At 35.0% G+C, this 26,324-nt stretch overlaps 2 protein-coding genes and 2 long non-coding RNA genes across 5 annotated transcripts; 2 read left to right on the top strand and 2 right to left on the bottom strand.

Moving 5' to 3' along the window:
* The first annotated feature begins 2,652 nt into the window (after positions 1-2,652).
* Positions 2,653-9,255, top strand: macir (macrophage immunometabolism regulator). Of its 2 annotated transcripts, none has more exons than XM_065240572.2 (2): positions 2,653-2,751; positions 5,714-9,255. In XM_065240572.2, the coding sequence occupies exon 2, from the start codon at positions 5,721-5,723 to the stop codon at positions 6,351-6,353; it is 633 nt and encodes a 210-aa protein (XP_065096644.1). In that variant the 5' UTR covers positions 2,653-2,751; positions 5,714-5,720; the 3' UTR covers positions 6,354-9,255. The 2 variants fall into 2 exon arrangements, with proteins under 2 accessions (XP_065096644.1, XP_065096645.1); XM_065240573.1 differs by having other exon boundaries at positions 2,667-2,730.
* Positions 9,256-10,941: 1,686 nt separating this feature from the next.
* On the bottom strand, positions 10,942-24,239 carry LOC135753595 (adhesion G protein-coupled receptor E3-like). The gene is made up of 10 exons (XM_065271565.2): positions 23,940-24,239; positions 23,703-23,822; positions 15,474-15,655; positions 13,069-13,233; positions 12,723-12,929; positions 12,383-12,615; positions 12,204-12,270; positions 12,030-12,121; positions 11,789-11,951; positions 10,942-11,536 (listed from the first exon to the last, which is right to left on the bottom strand). The coding sequence occupies exons 1-10, from the start codon at positions 24,091-24,093 to the stop codon at positions 11,444-11,446; spliced, it is 1,476 nt and encodes a 491-aa protein (XP_065127637.1). The 5' UTR covers positions 24,094-24,239; the 3' UTR covers positions 10,942-11,443.
* LOC135718261 (uncharacterized) lies at positions 18,766-20,482 on the top strand. Its single transcript, XR_010520706.2, has 5 exons — positions 18,766-19,203; positions 19,727-19,820; positions 19,919-20,052; positions 20,136-20,236; positions 20,347-20,482. It is a non-coding gene; the product is annotated as an uncharacterized lncRNA (long non-coding RNA).
* Positions 20,425-21,946, bottom strand: LOC135718262 (uncharacterized). The gene is made up of 3 exons (XR_010520707.2): positions 21,432-21,946; positions 20,944-21,001; positions 20,425-20,541 (listed from the first exon to the last, which is right to left on the bottom strand). It is a non-coding gene; the product is annotated as an uncharacterized lncRNA (long non-coding RNA).
* Positions 24,240-26,324: the final 2,085 nt, after the last annotated feature.

Raw genomic sequence — 26,324 nt, 5'->3', positions numbered from 1 at the left:
TTCAAAATAAAGGTACAGGACTGGGGAAACACAAGATAGTACTGTGTGAAAGTTGCAACAGCAGCTTTATACTGCTTTATGGATATTAAAATGCGTTAAAGGTGACAAATGTTTTCATAAAAAAAATTTTCATGAACAAAATATGGTCAATGTCAAATGAGTAGGCCTACAATATATTTTTAAATTCTAAGTTAAGTTAAAAAGTTGTGAGCAAAGAAAAAAGTCTTGCTACTTATCGAATGTGTTAAACGTGATTATTTGGGGTCAAACATTATAAACATCAATACACAAAAGAAATAAAACAACCAAGTTTTTCGTCTTTGGCCTACGTTCCTCAAAGGTCATGTGTTAAGGATAGGCCTAGATGAAACTAACCTGTTTAACTGTTTAATAGACCATTTCAAAAGATGTAAAAAACAATGGTCCAGAAACACTTCCTGTTTCAGTTTGTGACTGTTTTTTTATTCATTTCACATATCGATATCTTTAAGATGTTTGTTTAACTTTTTGATTCAGTTCTATATGTTCTGTTGGACATATTTCAATGTTTATCTAGTGTTAAAAACTGAAACAGGAGTGCTTCTGGACCAGTGATATTTACGTTTTTTTTTAAATGGTCTATAGAAGATGGTAAACAAAACATAAAAAAATCTATGTAATAGAGTTGTGGGATGTAAAACCACTTATTTTATTTTTTAAAACAGCATTTTTTTTTTACTTTGAACAACTGATATGTCAATAGAGCACCCGTTTTATGATCATAACATACATTACAGAAACTTGATTAAAAGTTTAGTCCATTCTTGATGGAGTACATTAGGAACATATCAAAACATACTGTCCAAATCATCCAAGGAAGTACACTTTAAAATCTTTAATGATATTTACCATTCCTTAGAATTGCTGAGATATAGATTTAATATTGATCAGAATAATTCTGCCCTACAAAGGCAAAAGACCTTAACTCGCTTGAGTGTAAAACTGAGAAAAATGACTTTTTTAAACTTATAGTGAGTTTCACTTGTCAGTTAATTTCTTCTTTATTTTTATTTCTCGAAAAAACGTAAAATTGACTCAAGATACTAATGCAAATAATAAAGGAGGTCTTGAATATCTCAAAAATATCAATAAGATTGAAACAACAGTACATTTGTTTTATGTTTGTTCACATAGTAGTGTTTTTTTTTTTTTTTGGTCTGATATGTATGAGTGGCTTAAAGATACAATTGTTCCCATATCTAAATTCTCAAAAAATGATATTATTTTTGGTACACTAACGAGAGATAAACAATTTCTATTGAACAATTTATTTATAATGGGAAAAATGTACATTCATAAATGTAAATATATGAAAATGAAGCCATTGTTCTCTGTCTTTAAAAAATAATTTTGGATTTACTTTAAATTGAAGCTTGGTATTAGGTTATTTAACCTGTAGGACTTTAAACTTTATAGAAGACCCTGATGTCTTAAGTTTATTTTTTTACTTATTTTTATCTGTCTTTTAGCTACTCCTTTCTTAAAAATGTTATCTGTTTGTTGAGAATGTTATGCTTATTTACATTATGTTTTTGCCTTATTGTACTTGTATGTTAATGCTGAATAAAAATAAATATAAAATACCGTCAAAATCAGAGTCGTATAATAATAGAGTTACGACACTCACATAGACGTCCGTTGTAAGAATGGAATGCGGAAGAAACAGCGTTTCATGTAGTGACCGGTAGTGACGCATAGTTCCAAACGCAGCACTGAAGCCCATTCATTTCAATGGCACCTGCTGGTAAATCGATGAAATTACTGTTTCTCTTTACATTTTCGGACATTTCATTAATATAGTCAACAGTGATATTTTATGAACTCTGCTGTAGGTAATGATTATCGTTAATAATAACTAGTAAATTTTTTATATTTTAATGAGTTGTGTATAATGTGTGAATAATATAGATTTAATGGTTTAATATTTTATTACTGGTGGCCATCTACTTTATACTTATCTTTTTTATATATTACGAGTAACACTAGGGGGCAACAGCGACAAGCTAAATGCCTTATAAGAAAGTCACACTGCTTCACAATGCTGCTATGTGTTTCATTGTGTTTGGTAAGTAATACGAGTGATGTATCCTCGAAAATCATGTATGATTATATTAACATTTAATGTGAATTTAAAATATGAATTTAGTGTGTTTCTGTTATGCTTCACTGTTACAAATAACCGCGTTGGCGATCTTTTTTGTGATTTTAATATAGTAGGAATTATGTTTTTAGCAGATTGATAGCCATTTATATAGCCATATTTTGCTACAAAAATAAAAGATAAACTGTGTTGCTGTAGTTGGTATAGATAACCACAGTTATATTTGGGTCACAATTAACTGTTTATCTTTATTAACTGATTTACTGTATTTCCATCACTCCCTAGTAAAAAAACGTTATAAACACAGTAAGTATAGTGATCAATTCCCATTACAAGCTAATATTTACCTAAAATAGCTGAAAACCTATGCAAACAGATTGACAGCCCTGCTTGGTTTGGAACTGTAGAACGTTACATGAATCACGTGACCGCGCGGCGGCGAGATCAAAGCGTTTCGTAACTCTGTTATTATACGACTCTGGTCAAAATCATGTGACTCGTAGCTCGAGCATCTCGTGTCACGTGACTGATGTCGTCACTGACGCTGAGAGCTGACAGGAGAATCAGTGCTGTGGTTCAGTCAAGCTCAGGTGCGCGCTTTTGATAATCAGGTTTGACTTTATATGCTTTTCATCATTTTAATCACTCTCATATCACTCTACCAATCCGCATAATCATTAGAGTGTGCCTGTGTGTGTCACAACGGCGCGTTTGCGACGTTTTATTCCAGTGGTGTTGTAATCCGCGAAATGGTGGCAGTGGATCTGACACAGCCCCATACTGTAGAAAGATGATGTACAGAAGGATGTTTGTTTGTCCAAATCTACATGATGTTATTACGCAGTACGTGACGATGAAAAATGTTTATTGAAGCGTCTACTCGTGTAAAGCGAGTCATATTGACCATCATTGCGCAGGAGGATAAACAGGACGAACGATGCTAATCCATTATTATTACTTAACCATAGGCTATATATGTATTATTATTATTATGCCTATGAATCTGTTCTTTTGCGAATAACATCTCGTGCAGTGCATTAAATCTACATAAAATATTTTCTTTTTTATTAAACGGGCCCTCATATGTGGGTATGGTTTCATACACATACTATTCGATAATGTATGTACACTAAACATTATTCAATTCAATCGAACCCATAACCTTTTGAGCTGTAGATGCAATGCTGTAACACTGAGCTATACAGGAGCAAGATGGATTAACTCTAAGATTAAACATCAATATAGAACTAAAATAAGTTTTTTTTTGTGTTTGGTTAGTTTTTAAGACATTTATTAATAATATCTGAAATACTTGATTCTGACTGGCCAGTGGCAACATACCAAAGTTTATTATGTCCCGATAACAATCAACTGAAACTAATAACACAGCTGGTAGTGTAGGTCATCTTGAGACATGCAATTTAATACTCGCAAATAAATATAATATGTTCATAATTAATAAAATAAATGATATTTTACTTACAATGATTAAACCAACTTGCATGAGTGACCTCTAAACTTGTTTAACTGTAAATTGACAAGCTGCTAGGTAATGGGTTTTCCTTGTGAAAGGTTTGCATTTCTTACTGTACATTCACAGCACCTCTGGTGAGAGGGTCAAAAAACGCTCTTGCTGCCCTGCCAACGACGCTATAGAAAAATATATTAGCCTTGTCCAAATGTACATGATGTTATTACTCATAACGTGACATGGAAAATGTTTATTGAAGCGTCTTTATGTGTGTAAAGCGAGTCCTATTGAATATCATGCGCAGGAGGATAAACAGGACGAAAGATGGTAATCCATTATAACTCATACTCAGCTCTTACTTAACCATATATATTAACTATAAATCCCTTCTTTTGCGAATACATGCTAGGTAATGTTTTTTTTTTTTGTGAAAGGTTTGCATTTCTTACAAATAAGGTAATAAAATTTGCTCATAAATTATAATTGTTTATGTAGCTTTCTTTACTTATAAGATTGCACTTTTACTTCTGCTCTTTCTCTTTCTATTCCTCTTTTGCCGATTAAAAGAGCTTAATCCACTCGTTGTTTCAGATTTAGAAGTATACTTGCTGCACTGTGATGGGTGACTTTACATTACAGCTTTGCGTTTTTATATCTTGAGTCAGCTTAATATATAATAAGGACTGTTTGCATGTTTGAGCTATAATTGCTTGTTCCGTGCAATGGGCTTGACATTGGCATATCATTGCTTATTTGCTACCATCTAGTTGCTCTCTTTTAATATGGAAAAAAGAAAATTGAGTCTGGAGAAAAATATTAATTTCCAGCCTATTGTGTTTCCTAAAATATAAAAGAAGTAATTATAAATCTATTTTATATTGTTTAGAGCTGCCATAAGATCAGTGCTAGACCAAATTTGCGGCAGGACTTTTTGATTGGATGTAACGCTGTAAGGCAGCAGTAAAGATGACAGTTAGGTACCCCCAACTGTTCGACTAAACACATTGAACATTGAATGATCGGCCACAATGCAATGGTAAATGTTAGTTTTATGATGGCTGGCTTGACATTTCTGAATATAAAGTCTGGCTTGCTTAGGATCCCAAAATGGAAACAAAAGCTAAATGCATGTGAGGTGGCAATTGTAAGCCATATGAAAGGGAAAAGGCACAGTCTCTTGTTTGCAGCTTCCTTTTCTGCACCAAGATTAACAATATTCATGGCCCACACCAATGTGACACCACAACCTAGTGATGGGAGAAACAAAGCTTTTCAAAGCTTTGAATCAATTGAACCAATTGCTTCCGAGTTGATTCAGTTTTTCGAAGCGTTCGAAACACCATACACGCTGGTGACACCTGCTGGTCAAAATAGTGTAAAAGCAGCAAGATCGTCCAAAAATGTGACACTTTTTACAAAATAATAGCAAGATTGTTCTAAAAATATGTTTAAGAAAAATGTATTATTTCATTTAATTAAGACATAATTAAAAGTGTATTCTGTGTTTTTAGTTATTTTATGGCAAACAAATCATTAAAAAAACGAATTCCCATTTTAATTATGCACATTTTTGTCATTAAATCAGTCTATAAACAAAAAGTAGAAAAATGGTAGTGTTATTAGTCAGGAGGATGAATGTTTTATGAACTTTTATAAAAAACTGACCCGAGTTCACCTACACTGGTCATTAGTGATAAACTCCCCTATTGGTGAATCGTCCAATTTTTGAAACAGTTATGATGTAATGAAGCCTTGTTTGCTAAAATCACGTGACTTTGGCCAGTTTGAAACAAGCTCTGAACCAATGATTCGAAACAAAAGATTTGTAAATGTTTCGAAGCCTCATGAAGCGTGCTACGAAATTGCCCATCACTACCACAACCTATGTCAAGCTACAAATCCATCAGCACAACAAAGTGTTAAAATGGCTAGCAAACAGCGTCACTAAATCAAAATCTGCTGAAATGTCAGTAGAAACCATCACAAAAATTCTAATAATTTCTGTTTATTTTATCTTATTAGGTTTTACAAGGAAAATCATAAAAAATATGTAAGAGCATTACAATATAAAAATAATTTTTCTCTCATCCTCTCTGTTTCAGCCAGGTCATGTCAATAAAGATGGAGATGGATGTCAGTGGAGTGTCCAGGACACCCATATCTGTTCTACCTGCCGCTGAGGTCAAAACCACCCTGAAACCTGAGGCCGACAAACCCCGCTGCTCCAGCACTCCCTGCTCCCCCATTAAAAACACTGTCTCAGGATACCAAATCCTTCACATCAATTCAAACTATCTAGTAGGTTTTACTACAGGCGAGGAGCTTCTTAAATTAGCCCATAAGTGGTCTAGTCCAGACACCAGTAATACAGAGGCGTTGCCCAGCCCTGTGAAGAAGCCTGTGGATTTAGGTCTCCACAGATCCTCTCGGATATACAAAGCCAAAAGCCGCTACTATCAACCGTACGATATTCCAGCCATCAATGGACGCAGGAGACGACGTATGCCTAGTTCGGGCGAGAGCTGCTTGAAATCCTTGATTGCCGGGGAGCCCAGCAAGGCCTTACATGGTCCCCTTCCCGTCTGCCTTTTGAAGGGCAAGCGGATGTGTTCAAAGTCCCTGGACTACCTCAACCTGGACAAGATGAGTCTCAGGGAGCCGGCGGATACAGAGGTGCTACAGTACCAGCTTCAGCATCTCACTTTGAGGGGCGAGCGCATGTTCACTCGCAACAAGACGTAAATTTTTGGATACCCCTATTAAAAACCACAGCTGGATTCAGCTGCAATTTAGGGCCTTAATTTTTGTCCTCCATTGATTATAGGCAGTTTCTGAAGATCAATCATTTTGTTTGTTAAGCTGAGGATTCAATGAAGCACTATTATGCCTAGTGACATTTAAACCATGTAGTATGAGTGAAATAATTCACCAAAATATTTATTTTTCACTTACCCTCATGTCTTTATAAATCTTTGTGTTATTTATTTTTCTGAAACAAAAGAGTTTTACTTTTTTTAATATACAGAGAGTTCTTTGTGAGTTTTATACATCAAGTTCATCAAAGAAAAAGCACCATACATGTTTTACAAGGTCCTCTGAAGCCACACAGTAGGTTTCTGTAAGGAAATTTCTGCTGTGGGTTCTTGTGTTGTAATTTAACCTGGCACGCAAGTTCTAACATGAGGGATGGAGATCATATTAAAATATGTCAGTGCAAGAGGTTTTAAAATTAAGGTGGCTCAAACATGCTTTTAAGTCTGGGACTATGTTAAGCCCCGACCAGGAAACCACCCCAATAACTTAAAGGAATAGTCTACCCTTTTGCCATATTAAACTATGTTATTACCTCAACCTAGACAAATTAATACATACCTATCTTTTTTCAATGCATGCACTGTACAGTGCGTTGTGAATGTGTTAGCATTTAGCCTAGCCCCATTCATTCCTATGGTACCAAAAAAAAGTTTTATTTTGTGGCACCATACTTACTGGTATAACTCCTCACGTAACAGTCTTTAAATAGGGAAAACACGGAAGTGTTTGGTGGTTTCCCTGTTTGGTACCATAGGAATGAATGAGTCTAGGCTAAATGCTAACACATTCACGACGCGCTGTACAGTGCACACATTGAAAAAAGATAGATATGTATTCATTTGTCTAAGTTGAGGTAATAACATAGTTTAATATGGCAAAAGGGTAGACTATTCCTTTAAAAACCCATGAAATTAAAGGGTTAGTTCACCCGAAAATTAAAATTTTATCATAAATCACTGTTTTGTTCTTTTCCATTCTCTATTTTATTCACTATGAACTGTTATTGTATAAAAAAAGGATTTTCAAAACTCTTTCACAAAAATTCTCAGAAGAAATAGTATAACACAGGTTTGAAACAACATGAGGGTGGGCAATATTTCTTTAACTTGTGAACAAAAAAGTAAGTTATAAAAAGTGTATGTGAGGAAATAGATTCATTGTCATGGTGAGGTTTTTCAAGATTAGCAATAAGTTGTGATTTGATGGCTTGTGTGTGTGTTGGTTTGTGTGCGCGCGTACCGCTAACATTTTGCGTGCTTTTGGAAATGTTTATGTGTCCATAAACATATACCACAAACATATAACTCTGCATTTGATCATACAATTCAAAACAATTTTTCTAATTTTCTTCACTTTATAATTATTCCACTAACTTTAGCTATGTAGATTATCCTTATTAGCGACTAGCACATTTGTCAAGGTAGTTGAGTTAGCTGTCAGGTGAGGATTTTTATTTACCTAAAACAGTGACTGTTATATAGTCTGAATATTACATGTCAGACTTATCAGAGCTACAGTAATATTATATCATCTCCTTCATCAATATAATACATTGTGAACTGAACCTTTTGTAAACAAAAACACGTCGGGACCGCTCACGAGCCTGGTTCGCTCTAACAGGTTTTAATAAACATTAATCTTTAATAAACATTCTACAGTAGACACTTTAAATCAAGGTTTGTACACTGAATAATATACAATTGTGTGAAAAATACGATAAATGTGAATTTTATTTATTTATGTATTTGTTTTGTATTAGTTTGCTTTTTTGCATTTGTACATTGCGTTCATACTACCCACTCCTGTCCATAGTGCATAGTACTGTAGTTATAAAAACCAAAGTCGTTTTTGTCCTGGGGGAAACTTGATTAATAATGTCATTTTTAAACAGCAGACAATCATATACAGTTTTTGTTTATAGGATTTTCCTTTATTTGACTGCAATGTTTAATATGTGTCCTCTTATACACTTGTTTTTTTTTTCAGTATTAATGTTTGCATCTTATTTTGTATTCATTTTTTAGGACCTTTTGTTAGTATTTCAAATGTTTTGCTTTTGAATGTTGTTTCATGCTTTATAGAACTTCTCTCAAATCTCTAAAATGTGTGTGTAGTTTTGACTACATGTAAGATTTTGTATGTTCTTTGTTTAAGTTCTGGAATGTTTGCTACCTATCCTATCAGGTTGTACTACCCGATTGTTATTTATTTATTTCAAAGATATATTAACCAACTATTGTTAGTGTTTCAAAAGCACCTTTGTTTAGTGATATCAACTGTAATGTGCTAGTAAGATTTTCATTTGAATATTGTTTTTCCTTTTGATCTGTTAAGGAGAGTTTACTTGTGTTGGATTGTTTTAGGATTTTTGCTAATATCATAATTTAATGTGACATGATTTGCTATGAATCTGTTAAACTACTGTCAGATTGTCATAGTGACATCACACTTATCACACTATGTAATGGCGTAATTTAGCATGTATTCTTATAGGGGCGGTTTTCCGGACAGGGATTATCTTAATCCAGGACTAGGCCTTAGTTTTATTAAGAAATATAATATAACTAGTTTTAACAAACATACCCTACTAAAAACATTACCTGTGTGCATTTTGAGGCAAAACAAAGGGCACTGATGTATATTAAGATATGTCAGTGCAAGTTGTTTTCAGTTTGGACAGCTCTTACATTTATTTTAGTCTAAGACTAGTCTAATCCCTGTCCGGGAAACCGCCCCATAGTGATACAATAATTTTAACATGATGTAAATGGGAAGTCAAGCTATGTCTCACTTGTCTTTATACAATATTTAATTAAAAAGGCAAATTAAATGGGTCAAATATCATTTCACAAACATCAAGGAATATAAATGTAATGGTCTTTTTAAGCCGCTAATGCATTTTCCAATTTGATTGTGCTTTTATATGGTTATAGTTTTTATGTTATGGGGAAAAGCTCAGTCATTTAATCTAAATCAAACACACACACACACATTCTGGTTTCCATGTTTTGTGGGGACATTCCATAGACGTAATGCATTTTATACCACACAAACTGTATATTCTATTCCCCTTACCTGCCCCATTCCCTAACCCCAACCATCACAGAAACCCTTTTACTACTTCACATTTTCAAGAAACATCATTTTGTTTGATTTATAAGCTTGTTTCCTCATGGGGACATCAAAATGTCCCCACAAGGTCACAAAAACACTGGTATTCCTATCTTTGTGGGGACAATTGGTCCCCACAACGTGATAATTACCAGGTACACACACACACACACACACACACACACACACACACACACACACACACACACACACACACACACGGTGTGCATAGGTACAGTAAACTAGCTGATTTTAACAATGTATTGGTTAGAGTTTAACACTTTCTCAATTTTTACCAAGATGTGTACTTAATAAAGTCTGTCTAAGGGTATCATTAAATAGCAACTAAGCTACTAATTTTCTTTTCTTAAGCATTATCCTAATTTGAATTGTAATTTATAAATATTATTTACTTAAAACGTTTGATAGGTTTACATTTTATATCCACTCATTCTATTCATCTGTATGTAAAAACTTTTAGTAGATTATATTGTTTAGAACATGAGCTGAATTTCTCTAAAACCAGACAAAATCATTGAGATACATACAAATTATGAATACTGCTGGCAGTTTATCATTAGATTTATTATCAGGAGAAACAAAGATCTTACCTGAGTTTACATCTAGTGATGTAATAAATTGAGAAAATACTATGTGTCAATCATGTTAACAGTAAAGTTATCTGTTCATCAGCCTATGAAGAAATGTAAAACCTCATTATTTCTCTTTCCTCCTTAAATTCAACACACTCATACACATAAGCATACTTAAATTGAATTCTGTGACAATTATTTTAAGTAATTAAAATGCAGGGCTTGAGAGGAAGCCTCAGATATTGTATAAAGGCTTTGTAATGGAAAATGACCTGAAACGACGCATTCTCCTGTTGTGGAGCGGCTGGTTCTGTGTCACAGAAACAAAGAAGGAAAACGCAAAATTTGATATTTGCAATGTAAATGAAGTGGTTTGAATTTTTTGTCTTTTCTGTACTGCATAACTGCCTATAAACTGTAACAATTGAAATATATGCTTTTCAACAAACTTCAAAATAGCTTTATCCAAAGTATTTTATTTTTACTTTTTCTCTGCATGACAGGCGATGTTTTAAGGTGGAAGAATGCTGTTTTTGTGATGTGAGATTTTTGTAGGGTTTTTATTATGATGTAAAGGCAGTTGCAGATATGATAGTGTTTAGTAAAAACAAAAGTGATACTCAAACATGCACGATAATCCAAGACACAGTTAGGACGGGGCAGCATCCAAAACTACAAAGACCTCAGATGTCACAGGAAGTTAACATGTTACAAAATAAAAGGCATAACAAAAAATCCAGAACACACAGATGCATGACAGCAGCATAATCTTCAAATAATTTAATGGTTATTCATCAAAACAAGACAAATACATCATTACACATAAAATAGAGAATAAAATGAATATGCAAAATATATTTATTTTAGAAATGTGTAACAATGGCTGAACATTTTATTTAATCTACCATTGTACATCAATACCACCACAGCTCGTAATTTTAAATTTCCTAAAACTGTGTTGTACCTCAGACTAAATATTTAAGTAGGATAATAGAGACAATTTAAAAAGAAACATAAAAGTTCATGACTACACTCACCCAGAAAAAAATTAATAAAACTACTGACAGCTGTAAAATATCACTTACATAAAAATGTTTATTCAAAAGAGAATATGTGACATGTTTTATTGAAAGATGCCATCCAACATTGTTTTGATTAAAATTATAAAAAAATCAGTTACTGAGTAAGTAGATAGACTTCAAGACAGTGTTTATAACAGTTGCACAACTTCAGTCTAATTTATGTTTTAATCAGAGATGATGATAGAGAGGCAAACGTTAAATATTGCAGCTTTAAATGAATTAAGTCATTCATTCAGTCTTGTTCCCAGTGTTTTTTTGAGGGGGCACTTTTGATGGTTCTGGATTTAAGTGAAGGGAGGAGAGCTCTCATCCACTGCTGTCTTACCTAAACAAGAGATGAGATGAGAAGAAGGAGGTTACAACACTGCACAAACGGTTGAAATTAAACAAAGAATACAGGAATTGTTTTTTCCCTCTCTGTCATGCAGAAATCTAAAGCTTTGACTTCCCTGCTTCTCTCTAATGTACAGTATTTAAGGTTACATGAGGGTGGGGTTTTAGCTCAGGTAGCATTCAAATAATTGTGTATCTAATATGATGAAAGAATGAGTCTGAGATGGAGTAAATGATGATTCACCTCATCACTGAGGACACAGTAGACCAGAAATATGAAGGTTCCTTGCTGTGAGTTCAGGATCAGGAAGAGAATCTCCATCATCTGATTGTTCTCAGTGAAGAAACCCAGAATCCAGGGACAACCAAGAATCACAAACTGGGCCAGAGTTTTAAAAACCATAATCCTGCAGAAAGAGAATGAAAAAATATCCATGTGTTTCTTGACTGTCCATATATGTTTCTCTCTTAAAAATTATATTTACTTGGTTTGTTTCATCCGTGAAACTTCAGCGTTGAGCTTTTTGAGAGTTGAGTTCAGACTGATGATGATATTGATGAAGAGAATCATGTTTATCTGCAGAAAAAAACAATAAAAAAACAATCACTTTGTTTTCCAGTGGTTAAAAGAGTTAAAAAAAAATCTAAACTAAACATACTGCAAGAATGAAGCAAACAGGTCCCAGAAAACTCCAGATAAAGCCTTTCTCCTGTTTAATCCAGCATCTGTTTACAGGAAATAAAAACATTTGAAATATTAGCATAACATTTAATATTGTCTGTTAGATACATGTCTCTGCTTATATAACAAACATATAATATAAATCTTCAAACATACTGTTCACTCCCATAGGCTTCAGGAACCAGTCCAACAGACAGGCCCACTATAACAAAAGCAATCACATATCCAATCACAATCAAGAATCCACTGTTAAGCACCGCCCTCTGTTTGGAGCTGATCTCTGATAGGTTCTTCACACAGATGAAGAGCAGCACAGCTTCAATGAACATCCACACAAAGCAGGAGAGAAAGAAGAAGTGAAGAGCTCCTGATATCACAGCACACAACTCCTGATGAGATTGAAAGATTATTAAATAATAAATCATTCATACACAGAGAGACTGCAGTCAGTTATAGGTCACATTTAAAGATGTTGTATGTCATGAATAATTCTCACCTTGTGAGGTTTTATGAGAGTCAGGAAGCGTTGTGTGAGTAAGAACAGAAGATGAGCAGACAGCAGACTGATGCAGAGGTTGATTCGAGCTACATTGTTCACTCCAGATTTCCATCGACAGAAAGCAAAAGTCAATAGAGCCAAACTAGTAAACACCAAACCCACGATCACAGCCACCAAATTCACCAACTCCATCAGAGGATCATCCTGAGAAAATAAGAGACATCAAAAATGAAAGATTTTTTTGTCTTTTTTTTACTTGCATAGACTGCTTCAGGTCACTTTTTCTCTCTCTTTTAAAGTGTGTGACTGCTTTATTGGCTTTTCTGGTTTTAAGTTCTCTTACCTTTGTTGGGATTCTGCTGGTTTCCATAATAAGAGCGAATGTTGACAGATGAAGACATGAACACACTGTGTAGTTGCTGTTGGTCTTTACAAGAGAGCAACCATCTACAATCCACTCACTGATGTTCCAGTATACACAGGAAAGATTTCCTCCGGATACAAACTCCTTCACAAAGAATATTCAATCATCATTAGAAAGAAATTTACAACTGTTCTTAAAGTTATTAATCAGTGCTTATATTGGAAAAAAGATGAATTTACTTGTAGGTCAGTATTAAACAGAGCGATTAGAGAAGACAAATTGAGGTGTTAAATTGAGGACTTAAGGTTCTGATTATAAAGTCTTTCTGAGTCACAGGTCCAGTCACGTCTTAAGTCATTGCTGTCAAAGTCTAAGTCGAGTCTCAAGTCTTCTTTAATTATGTCAAGTCGAGCCACAAGTCATCAAATATGGGACTGGAGACATCTGACTCGAGTCCATATCCTTGGTTTACACTTAAGTTGAAATAGAGAATAACTCAGTAAAAGTTACATTGGAGAATACCTCAGTTTAAATTAGACTGAAAGTACCTCAACATAGACATGACTTTAGGTTGGCGCACTGAATCTCTTAACAAGAAGCAGAGTCCCGTCCCTGACCAGTGGGCTTAACACTATAAATCGATACCCACTGAGCGTCATCAAAAACCGGTAGAGTAAGGAAGTAAGGGGAGACAGGGACGAGACTGCGTCAGCCATCTCCCTGATGCCAGTCTATAGCCATTTCTCAATGTCAAGGAAGGAGGACTGGGATTGGGAACCACAGGTTTAATAAATCGTACAGTAGGGTTCACCAAATCTTACCCTGGAGGGCCGGAGCACTGCAGAGTTTAGCTCCAAATTTGATCAAACACACCTGAGCAAGCTAATCAAGGTCTTCATGATCACTAGAAAATCACAGGTGGTTAGGGTTGGAGCTAAACTCTGTAGTGCTGTGATCCTCCAGGGACTTGGGGAACACTGCTGGTGCAAGGAAGTACGGGCACGGCGAGCAAAAAGACTATTGCAACCTGTAAATTACATGGACCTGAATCAGAAGTTGTTCTGCGTGCTCTGTGAAATATGGCTTTATCTTCCTGAAATTGTTTAGAGCAAAAAGGCATGATCATGCTGTCTTTGCAATGTTATAAGAGAAAGTTCATCATAAAAAAACTACACGGAGGTTTCTTGCCATTTTGGAAAGAGAAATGGTTGTGTTAACAAGTTGAATGGATAGGTTGTGCATGGGTTGTGCTGGAAAAATAAGCAAATCTGTCTTAGCGAAGTTCAGCTGGAGGTGATGTTTCTTCATCCAAGATGTCTTCTTAGCAGGATGTGGTGGGATTATCAGGGTGAAATGAGAAGAAGATCTGTGTGTCATCAGCATAGCAGTGGTAGGAGAATCCATGTGCCTGTATGATAGGTCCTAAGAATGTTGTGTAGATGGAAAAAAGGAATTGACCAAGCACTGATCCCTAAAGAACCCCAGAGACCATCTGGTGAGCTGTGGACTCACCAGAAAGAGGAGAGAAGAGACTGGTAGTGATACAGGTCTGCTCGGTTGTTATACTTGTGCCATTTCCTTTCAGCAGCCCTGAGTAATCTTTTGCTCGTGGAGAATATCAGACAACCATGGGCAAGAGGGGGTAGGACAAGCTGGTCTGGATGACAGAGGACAAAGATTATCTAAACAAGATGTAAGAGTAGAGCATTATGTGTCGGTGCAGCATCAGCATCTTAGGACAGGAGGAATGACCTTAATGTTTTCCGTATTCAGTTGCAGGTGTAGATGAGATCAAGCTGGTTTCCAGACATGTTAGAAGCCTCAACTTATAACTGGAATGGAGAAACTTCATCTTAAGGCTGAATAGGATAAACCTAAATTGGAATGAAGTAGCCTTGCTTTAAGTGTAGAGTAATGTATTCACATTTCTAGAGTTACATGTATGTCTATAACCTGACGTGATTAAAGTTACTATTGTTAAACTATGATCAAGATCAACAATATTATTTATTATTTACAATTCAAGTCAGATTAAGATTAGAAACAGAAACAATTCTGTCAAAAGCACAGAGAAAAGACAAAACACGCTGATAACTTCGCCCACGCCATTGGATACTGTCGTTTGGCCAGTGGGTGGCTCTTTATAATGTTGCCACTCCTAATTATAAGGGTTTTCCTTGGCATTCATGTTGGGATAATACTCTTGCGTCTCCTTCGGTTAAAAACAATTAATCTCTCTAGTCTCTCTCAGATGAAAAACTAAGTTTCAGTCACATCTAATTGTTAATGGAGACATGAAAATATATATATTTTAACATTTTGAAAATAATGCTAAAGTTTTGCGCAAAGAGGCAATGGAAATGCAGCTAATGAGAGTAACTCACTCTGATGTGTTGGAGGGTGAAGTTGACTGGTTTGGTGAGGGTTGTGTTTGTGGTTTTAGGAAGAGTAGCAGTGATGACAGTGGACATCATGGTTTTAACTGTGTTATCCGATGTGTTGAAGAAGTTTGGTTTTAGTAGGTCCTCCATATTGTTGTAGCTCATGAAAGCAACAGCTGCTGATACTGCAACAGATACAGAGAAGGACAATCCCATTTCGTTTACATTTTTAATGCGGGCGCATCACAACAGTGTGGCACTTGTGCTTGGTTGCAATAATTCTTCATTAATGTTTCACATTTTCATTATTGCCATGTTGTGCTGTATAGTTTCAAGTTTTCTCAAGCAAACCAATTTTTAAAGTCTACTGAAAATATTCACTAGTACAGGGGTTTTCAAACCTGTCCTGGAGGACCACTAGTACTGCACATTTTGCATGTTTCCCTTTTGTGAGACACCTCATTTAGTTACCTTACACACCCAGTTCAGGTCTTGCAGTCTCTACTAATGAGCTGAAGATTTAAACCAGGTTTGTCTAATGAGGGAGACATGCAAAATGTGCAGTACTAGTGGTCCTCCAGGACAGGTTTGAAAACCCCTGCGCTAGTACATGTTTGATATAAACAAAGTGCTTTAAGGAACAAATTATTTGTGGATTATTTTCCACCGATATCAACAGCAGATTTATTTAGAAGCACTAAAAAATAAACCTGATTTAAATATAAAACATAATGTTTATACAGTAAAAAAATTAACCATTTAAAACAGTGGTTCCCAAATCCCCCCTCCCAGAATGACCAATTCCAAGAACGCAAAGAACGGACTTGCGTTCTCATGAAGACTGGTCTTGCCAGGCAACCTGGGAAGAACGAACTCAGAAGGTCGCGAAAACAAAGAACGCACTTGTGAGAATTGAGATGTGTGCGAGGTTCCTGTTGGTCACCTGACCTCCCCAGATTTCGGCCCGCAAGTCTGCACTCGATGCATCCTTGATATCAAGAACACATCCGGGTTTTTTTATCCGTCCTCTGTACTGTTCTTGAGAATTGGAATTGAACTTCGTCTGTTAATGATGACGTAGAGTGAGAACACAAGGACGCAAGATCGCTGAAGAATGCATATTAAGAAACAGCCATTGTTTTAGATGTCTCCTTATATGAAACACCTGATTCCACTCATTATGCTCCTTCCAGCCTAGCCAACAGAGAAAAGTTCTAAGAATGTTCCTTGAACGTTTCCAACAGTCCCAAAAACATTCTGCCAACATAAAAAGTTTCCAGGTTTTTTATGTTTTTTAGAATGTTTCTTGGTTGCTTGAATTTTCAAACGTTATGACAATGTCATGTTTTAATGTTCGCACAATGTTTAAAACAACTGTTTTCTATATTTACTTTTTTGCTTGTTATGTTTACTGGATTTGGGAATCACTGATTTAAAGTAACGGTTACCCATTTACCAAACCTAAACAAACTGAAAGACAAACCATAAATGTGCTTTACTTTATTTACTGACATAAATGATTACCTAAATTACGTATAAAGGGCTAACAAAACAATTTGTATATATGAATTTGTAAATCTGTATTGGAGTATTACTTTGAAAATATTACACTGCTTTGTTTGACAATACTAAAAAGACTTTAAAGGGGCCATGTCACAAGACTTAATCAACCTGTAAAATAAATCTTTGGTGTCTCCAGAGTACAAATGTGAAGTTTTAGCTCAAAATACCACATAGATAATTTATTATACAGTTTTTCTAAAATGCTTTGGCTCATTTCTTGAAACAGAAATTACATTTTCAAAACAACATGGACAAACCTCCAAACCACTTGGCAATTGTTCACAACAGAATTGAATTTCATTGTCATCACATGCACAATAGTCTGTTCAATTGTCAAAATTAGTCAAGAACATAATACCATGAATACCATAAATGAATCCTTTGAACATTTGATACATTATTACAGCAATTGACAGTCAGGTGAAACTAGAACTTGACTAACGAAGGAGGAGTTTATGCTATTGTAGAGAATAATGGCATTGGAAGGAATCGAGACCCCTCACATCCTCTTGTTTGTGGATGAAGCTGGCTTCAGCTTGGCCAAGGGCAGAAAACGTGGCCGTAATATTATTGGCCACCGGGCCACGGTAGATGTCCCAGGCCAGTGAGGGGGCAATATAACTATGTGTGCTGCCATACATGGCCACCCACATCCCCAGTCCTGGCCCATACTATACACAGAAGCTCCTCATCTTCAAGGACTGCCTTCATTTTGATTTCATCCCTTAAAATGAGAAAGGTATCGTAGGGCCTCACCTACCACAATGTCATTGTATGGGAGAATGTGATTTTCCACCGTGGCCCGCTTCATTAGGGCCTGGTTCACTACTCATTCAAGGATGGTCATGGTGTTCCTACCACCTTACACTTCTTTCCTCATTCCTATTGAGGAGTTTTTTCTGCTTGGAGGTGGAGTTGTATGAGCATCGGGCTCAAGATCAACGGTCCCTGGTCCATGCAATGAACGCTGTGTGTGAGGATATTACAGGAGATCAGTGTAGGGGATAGGTTTCTTCCCTCAATGCATCTGAAGGGAGAATAAACGCTGTGATGTGGACGAGAATCTGTGGTCAGACAGGCAGCAGCGTATGGATGGCCATGAGGGTGAGGACGGTGGCCAGGAAAGGGAGGACAGCGACAAGTGAAGAACTGTTAGTTGTGAAACTCCAGCTTTATTTACAGCACTGTAGGCTGCATATAATTTTCATAGTTTTTTGTTTGTGTGTTTATATTACAGTATATTATGCTGTGTACATTTTCTTTTTACTTTGATGTATGAAAGTTACTTTATGTGTGTGAATGATAATGGTTCCAATTGCCTTGGCAGTATGAGTGCAATGTGTGATGTCAAACCTTGGAGGCTACTCTTACTCTAAAATCTTTTCTTTTTTCAGTTTTATACACAATTGTATTTTGTTAGCTAGACAAAAAGCAGTACAGTAACCATTGTCATTGAAGCACTGGTAGACTGAAAGGTGGACATGAGGGATATTTCAATGGTCCCCTGCCATAGTGACAAAACATCTAAACATTCTGACTTGCAGTGCTTACACAATGCCAAAGGGACGAAGCATTTTGGGGGCACTGACTGTTTAAAGAGCACCTATTATGGGATACACGTTTTTAAACATCCTTTTGTGTGTAAGTGTGTATTAGTACATGCTAACGATATTCAAAAAGTACATACCTCAAAGAAAACGATGACGCGAGTTTTCATCTCTAACGTTCGAGGACTACAAAAAACACTCGGATTGTAGGCAACAGTTTACTTCCTGGGATTAGTGACGTAGATAAGACCAACATTATCATAGTTCAGCCCTCTCTGCTTTGCTTGGGTACGCCCTCAAAGACGGGGGTGGGGAGCGCCGAGTCAGAAGAGAGCTAAAATGGCGGAGGTTGTGAGTCCCTGCTTTGACTCTGTTTGCAAACTCTTGTTTCATCGTTTAAGCGATTAAATCTCTCGAGTAGACGCTGTCTCTTTAGATGCGAGGGCAAAATAGCACTTTATGGACTTCCACAGAGGACATCATGTTTAATACGGTTCCGGAAAAATCCAGTCAGAAGTTGTTCACGGAGTTTTCACAATAACTGCTTCTCATGAACCGAAGCTGGATTTGCGCGACGTCTCCTCCTGAAAGTTGGATTACTGTGCACTTCTGGATCACAGGCTGTAAGTATTCACTTTTATTATTTGCCTTTTACTGTACGTTACGTAACCGGTAACCCAATGTGCGTGTAGAGCTAAGCTTGCAAGCTAATTGTTTTGTGTTGTAATACTGTATTTCATAAACAACGTACCATATTTACACACATGTATGTTGAATTATGCAGACTATCGTTTTTTTATCGATGTTGGTTTAGACATGTTTACAAACTTGCTAAGTTGCTAAGCTAAATACAAATACCAGCTAAACTGTTACCGGTAAAATTTGTTCTCATGATTAAACTCAAGAAACTCTAAGTACAGATGATTTGTTTAAAGTTATATGTATTTTACTGTTGTATTTACTTGAAGCTTTCTTAGATTTTGAAACGAAGTAAACACGTAATGTGTGTTGCTTATGTTGGGCCATGTAATATGTAATACATTTACGTTTTAATGAATAGTCTTACGATTTATAGTCGTTGTACTCTTTTGTTATAATATGTCTTTTTGACTAAATACATGTTTGTTTTATTTGTCTAAGTCCTAGATTCGCAGCTGGACACATCCTTCTACACTGTATGCAAACATGCAACATCATTAGACACAGTTCAAGGAGTCAGACTGGCATATGAGGAGCAAAGGTGTGTAACACATATGATGTATTTAGCTAGTGAAACCACTACCAGTCTTAAATGTATAACTGATGATGACAAAGTTTTTTTTCTCTGCATAATAATAGGAACCCAGGCAGTAGCATCGTTTCACAATGTTTCCATCACCATCATCAGTGGATGCCTTTGCCATCCGTAGCCTGAGATTTCAGATTTGCAGCTAAAAAAAATTTATTTTCTCATTTATTGGAATGCTGTGCAGGTATTTAAGTATTTTAGTAACTGTGTTAAATAAAGTAGTATTTACTTTTACAATAAATTAATTGCTTGTTTATATTTTTACAGGTTGTACCTTGCAGCCATCCATTACAATGTCACCAAGCCGTAACAAAAGCAGGAGAGGGAAAGTACAAGGCTATGTTCCCAAAACACACAAGTGACATACCGTAAGCAGTAATGTTTTATTTCAAATACATTCATAATTAAAAACTTAATGTATGAAGCAGGGAAATAAATGATCAAAACAAAAGATTTATTGACCGCAATATTTCTACAGTTATGTGGAGGATGTGATCAGGCTTGTGTTTGATGAGGTATTTGAAGATAAGCTGAAGGAAACACTGATTCCAATGGACCTGGCATCACAGTTTGAGAGACCTTCAAAGGAGGACGTGATTGCATGCCATCTTCAGTGCAGGGGTCGTCGAAAGCCAAAATTGTGACCGATCTGATCAGGAAACTCCAAGCATATCTGGAGAACAAACCACGACAGGATGATTACCTTATAGTGTCGTCTTAAATAGCACCAGCTGACAAAGCTTTGATATGCCATTTATCTGAATAGATAGCTGTAAGAAATTAATTGAACAATTTTTGAAACAAGAGCACAATATGGTTACTAAAGTATGTTTATTTGTATATTGTTTAACATTTAAATATATATTTGTAATAAATAAAAAAAACTTTTGACTGACTATTATATTTTCTTTAAAGTTACATCTTTTGTTCTTTTGGGTACTTTGTTACTATAATGATACTTTAGTGTTATTGGTTTAAAAATGTAATAAAACTTACTCTAGTCCTGCACCTCAAAGGCTTATAGTCGGTACAATAAATGTTCTGTGTGTAGGGATTTAGACAATTTGTGCAAAACCTGGATGATGAATCACGCAGTTAAGAGGCCCTGGAACCTGTTACATTCTCCTTAAAACCTAATAAGTAAAAACAAAGCACTTATAAGTAAGCAGTCTTTCATAATAAAGTTTAGCATAGTGAAATAATGTAGAACATTCATTTCAATTAATACTTTCTTTGTGCTACATTTGGTGTTTCCATATAGTTTGCACAGTAATATAGTATGTAACAGTCTTTTATAATAAAGTTTACTATAGTAAAATAATGTTAACAAATGAAATAGTTTTATAATCATTTCAGCAAATACTTTCTATGTGCTACATTTGGTGTTTCCATATAGTTTGCACAGTAATATAGTATGTAAGCAGTCTTTTATAATAAAGTTTACTATAGTAAATTAATGTTAACAAATGAAATAGTTTTATAATCATTTCAGCAAATACTTTCTATGTGCTAAATTTGGTGTTTCCATATAGTTTGCAAAGTAATGTAGTACGTTATAATTACCTTTTGGATGTCTATGCAACCCATTTTCGTCTTCGTTTAGCATTCCGGCAGAGCTAAGGACACCTAAAAAAGTTAAATCTAATCGCGTTCATTGACGGAGACGGTTATATCGTAATGGCCGTCTGAACTCTCTGGATCGAGCTTGAAGTGGTAAGGCAGTACAGACACCATCGTTTATAGAGAAATATAGCGCTTGTTTACGTTGCCTGTGACTCACAGTCAGAACCGGAAAACCCACGCCTAGTCAGGGGCGTAACCTTTCAAACACACGCCGAACCCAGTTGACCAATAACAGTTGAGTAGTCATCTGACCAATCCGAATACACTAGACATTTTGGGAGGCGGAGACAGGAACTAAATCCGAGCGTTTTCCAGACATGCAGAAATCGGTGAGGTATGTAAGCAATTTATAAGACTCACAGTGCATTAGTTCAAGTTTTAATAACATGTATGTACTATGGGATATTACAATAACGTGCTAACGTGCTAATTTATTAGCATAATTGGTGCTCTTTAAATGAGAAGGAAATTTAGTTTTGACACATGAGTGAACTGTTTTGGGAGAAGGATTAGCTTTTGCAAGTGAGCTATAGTGTTGTGCTGAAGTGTAAGACTGTTTTGCCAAATTATCTTAGAGTTTTGAAAATGTAATTTCTGTTTCAAGAAATGAAGAAAAAGGGCGCAGTTTGCAGATAAAACATATTTTTTATATCCAAAGTGCGTCTCTTTTTCTTCTTTTAAATTACTTATACGTCTGGTCAAGCACTCTTATAATATTTATAAGAAATTGAGTGAAGCCTGCTCCCACGACACAATTGTTTCAAGAAATGAGCCAAAGCAATTGAGAAAAACTTTAATATGATAAAATTGACACTTTGTACGTGTGAGCAAAATTGTGGTGTTTTGCGTGTGTCCTTTCAAATGCAAATGAGCTGATGAAATGCAAACACTGATCACAATGATGGTGGTTTGTTGCAATTGAAACTCAATTGTGCTGTCAATTATTTTCTCTCTCTTTTTTTCTCTGCACTAAATGGCTGTGCCGTGGTTAGGGTTGCCACCCTTGTCTGATAAAAAACCGGGACATATCGATGACTCGACCAATTGGTTTGCTCACAAGCCCCCTAACCCCCCCATAGCATAATATTTCTTTAGACCTATGCAATTATTGGCAACACTTTACAATTCTTATTTGTTAACATTAGTTAATGTATTAACTAACATGAACTAACCATAAGCCATACATGTGTTACTGTATTTGTTAATCTTTGTTTACATTACTTAACAAAAATACAGCTATTCATGGTTTATTCATGTTAATTCACAGTGCATTGACTTTGTTAACAAGATTTAAATTATGTATTATTAACATTAACAAAGATTTAAAAAATAGCTTTATAAGTGCAGTTCATTACTAGTTCATGTTAACTAATGTAGTAAACTAATGTTAACTAATGAACCTTATTGTAAAGTGATACCCAATTATTTGTTAATTATATTAAAATATGTAAATCACTTTTACAATTTATATAAGCTCCTTATACTATTAATGTAAACTGTTTTATTTATATTCCATTTAAACAGGTCTAAATAGCAACTAGCCGGCCTGAAAAATGAAATTAAACTTGTTGAACTCACCTCTCAACATGTATTTTACAATCATTTTAACCCCCCTGGGCAATGCTGTCACTGTTACAAACTGTACAGCATGCAAGATTGTTATTACTTTTAACTCTTTTAAGACAGGGGTACACTTTCGTGTAGTCTGGCGTAAAATGTGTCTTATATTTTCGCCTGTTTCTAGATAATTCGGTTCGGGAGAAGAGATAAAAGCCCGCCCACACTGACAATTGATTGGCTGATTTACCGAAACAGGCCAATCAGGATGCTCTCTGTCTTACATGCGTTTATTGAGGCACACACAGACGCAAGGTCTCCGTCTCTGCCGTGCGCGCGCTAAATAATATATTCACATAGCTTTCGAAAACCGGGACATTCAGTGTCCCGGGAGAGTTGATAATTTTCCCGGGACAGGTTAGTAAAAAGAAGGACAATCCCGGTAAAACCGGGACAGGTGGCAACCCTAGATTAAGGGGCTGTATTGTTATAATAAGATCTCCTTATGACATCATAAGGAGAGCCAAATTTCAATGACCTAATTTCACTGATTTAATTTTTACAGATGAAGTGAAACCATTCTGGGAATTTCTTGTGACAATAGTTATTGGCAGTGTTGAGTTTTTTTTAAGCTACAACAATATTTATGCATACTTGTATGAAGATTGTTCTTGGCGATCCCAATGAGATCAATGTCTATTGAAGCATTTGTTGTGCTGAGCTGAGGGATTTTATCTAAGGTGACATTCGGTCCAACCATGAAGATTTGTGCCTCTGATTTTTAAAGAAACACACACATTTTTATGTCATGAAAACATCAAAGGTTATTTCATGAGCACATGCCTTCAGTTACATTATGTATTGTTTCGATGATAGTTGTTTCTCTCTTACCTACAGCAGCACGAGTGAAGTTGACATTGTCATAGGTGTTGGTTGGTTTCACCAACATTGACACAAGTTTCTCACTGACTTTTAACACATCTGACGCTTGTTTCTTTGGGTCACTGGATGATGAGTTTATCTTCTCTGTAGTGTTGAAGACCATGTCTAAAAGTACGGTCACATCCTAAATTTAGTAAATAAGTAAAATGCTAAGGTTACAAAAATAAACCATTAACAAATATTTGTGTACTTGTTGTATTTGTATCAATACATATATTTAATTTTGAGCTTTTCTTTTATAAGACTTGCCGTTAAAGAAAGAACAGTAATATTCTCTATCTGGTAAAGGAGATTCTGTACAAATAAAGTTTCCTGTGGACAAGAACATACTGTATTTACATATTACAATAAATGATCTGTGAGGAATTTTGAGCTAAAACTTCACATAGGACACCGATGATTTATTTTACATGTTATCATAAATAAATGTCAAAGTAAATTATCATAATATGACTCCTTTAACACTTTTGTGAGTCAAAGAAACCCTGGCCTAGTGTTAAAAATGTAACTATCTTGAAAGTTTTTATTTAACTCTGATAAGTGTGCACTGTAAGCCCGGATAACTATTAAGTAATTATTACTTAAAAACTTTAATTGAAGTTTACTTAAACATATACTGTAAGTTGTCCTAACAACAATTTTAAGTTGAATAGACTTAATGTTTTGATTTCTTCCAATATTCCTGCACTCTTAACCCAGATTAGTTGACATTACTAGAAATTTGTGAGTAAACCCGTTGCATATAACCTTAGATTTTAACACTTTATATTACTTTTTATGTTATTAATGGTGTTACAACACAAAATTAATGACTGACTTTAAGTCAATCATTGAATAAACGTGACTTCCACAGAAACATAACCCACACAAAACTGTGTTTTTGACATACATTGTCAGTACTGTGGAGAGAAATACAATAAAATGTTCTGAACAGGGTTCATGTACGGAAAAACACTGATCACCTGAACAGTGACTTCACAAAATTGTATGTAAAAGAAAACACACCATAAGCATACAAGGCAACATATGTGGCCCTGGACCACAAAACCAGTTGTACACTGCAAAAAATTATTTTCAAGAAAAAAAAAACTTAGTATTTTTGTCTTGTTTTCAGTAAAAATATAAAAAAATCTTAAATTAAGATGCTTTTTCTTGATGAGCAAAAACGACCCAAGAAAATAAGTCTAGTTTTAGACCAAAATATCAAATTTAAGTGATTTTGTGTTAAACAAGCAAAAAATCTGCCAATGGGGTAAGCAAAAAATCTTAAAATTGTTTTCTTAAACACTAAATTCAAGAAAAATTCAAGGCAGATTTTTTTGCTTGTTTTAACTAGACTTATTTTTTAACATCATCAAGAAAATACATCTTAATTTAAGAATTTTTTGATATTTCTACTGAAAACAAGACAAAAATACTAAGAATTTAAGTATACACCGCAAAAAAATGACTTTCTTACCTAGTATTTTTGTCTTGTTTTCAGTAGAAGTATCTAAAAATTCTTAAATCAAGATGTATTTTCTTGATGAGCAAAATGAAGTTAGAAATAATAAGTCTAGTTAAAACAAGATAAATTAGCTGCCAATGGGGTGAGAAAATTTTGCTTACATTTTTTTGCTTAAACTTAGTTTAAGATTTTTTTCTCACCCCATTGGCAGATATTTTTGCTTGTTTTAATCACATATTCACTTAAATTGTATATTTTTTGTCTAAAAAACTAGACTTATTTTCTTAGGTCATTTTGCTCATCAAGAGAAAGCATCTTAATTTAAGAATTTTTAGATATTTCTACTGATAACAAGACAAAAATACTAAGTAAGAAAGTATTTTTTGCAGTGAGATCGCACAGGTATTCCTTGATTTTTCAGAACATTTTAACCAAATGTTACAAAAAGTGGTGGGGACAAAATCAGCCATTTCAAATGTCAATTTCCCCAGTGTAAATGACACCTATGCATTTTATTAACAAATATTTGAGTAGGGAAAGTTCTTATCAGTTTATATTCTGTGAAAAAGCAGAAAATAATCAAAATTTTCAGGCGCAAATGATTATGGGTATTCCTTACAACTAATAGTTAATTTTAATTGAATGTTTTAGTTTAATGGATTCTGTAAGCTTAAAAGTTAATTCAACTAAACTTTTTAAGCTTTGGCTTCAAAACAGAACAAAATTAAGTGATGTATACTTGATTGTTTAAGTAAAGACAATATCCGGGCTAACAGTGTGGAACTATATAAAGTCTGAAAAAGTGTTGAAATCAACTCTGTGAGAGATAATTTAACACTGTGCTTTTTGCCAGTACCACAACTTTTTGTGGTTACGGTACTGACAGT

This window comes from Paramisgurnus dabryanus, chromosome 10 (genome assembly GCF_030506205.2).
Source record: "Paramisgurnus dabryanus chromosome 10, PD_genome_1.1, whole genome shotgun sequence".
NCBI lineage: Eukaryota > Metazoa > Chordata > Actinopteri > Cypriniformes > Cobitidae > Paramisgurnus > Paramisgurnus dabryanus.
Note: the sequence above shows the minus strand (reverse complement) of the source record. Positions and strands in the feature narration are given on the sequence as shown.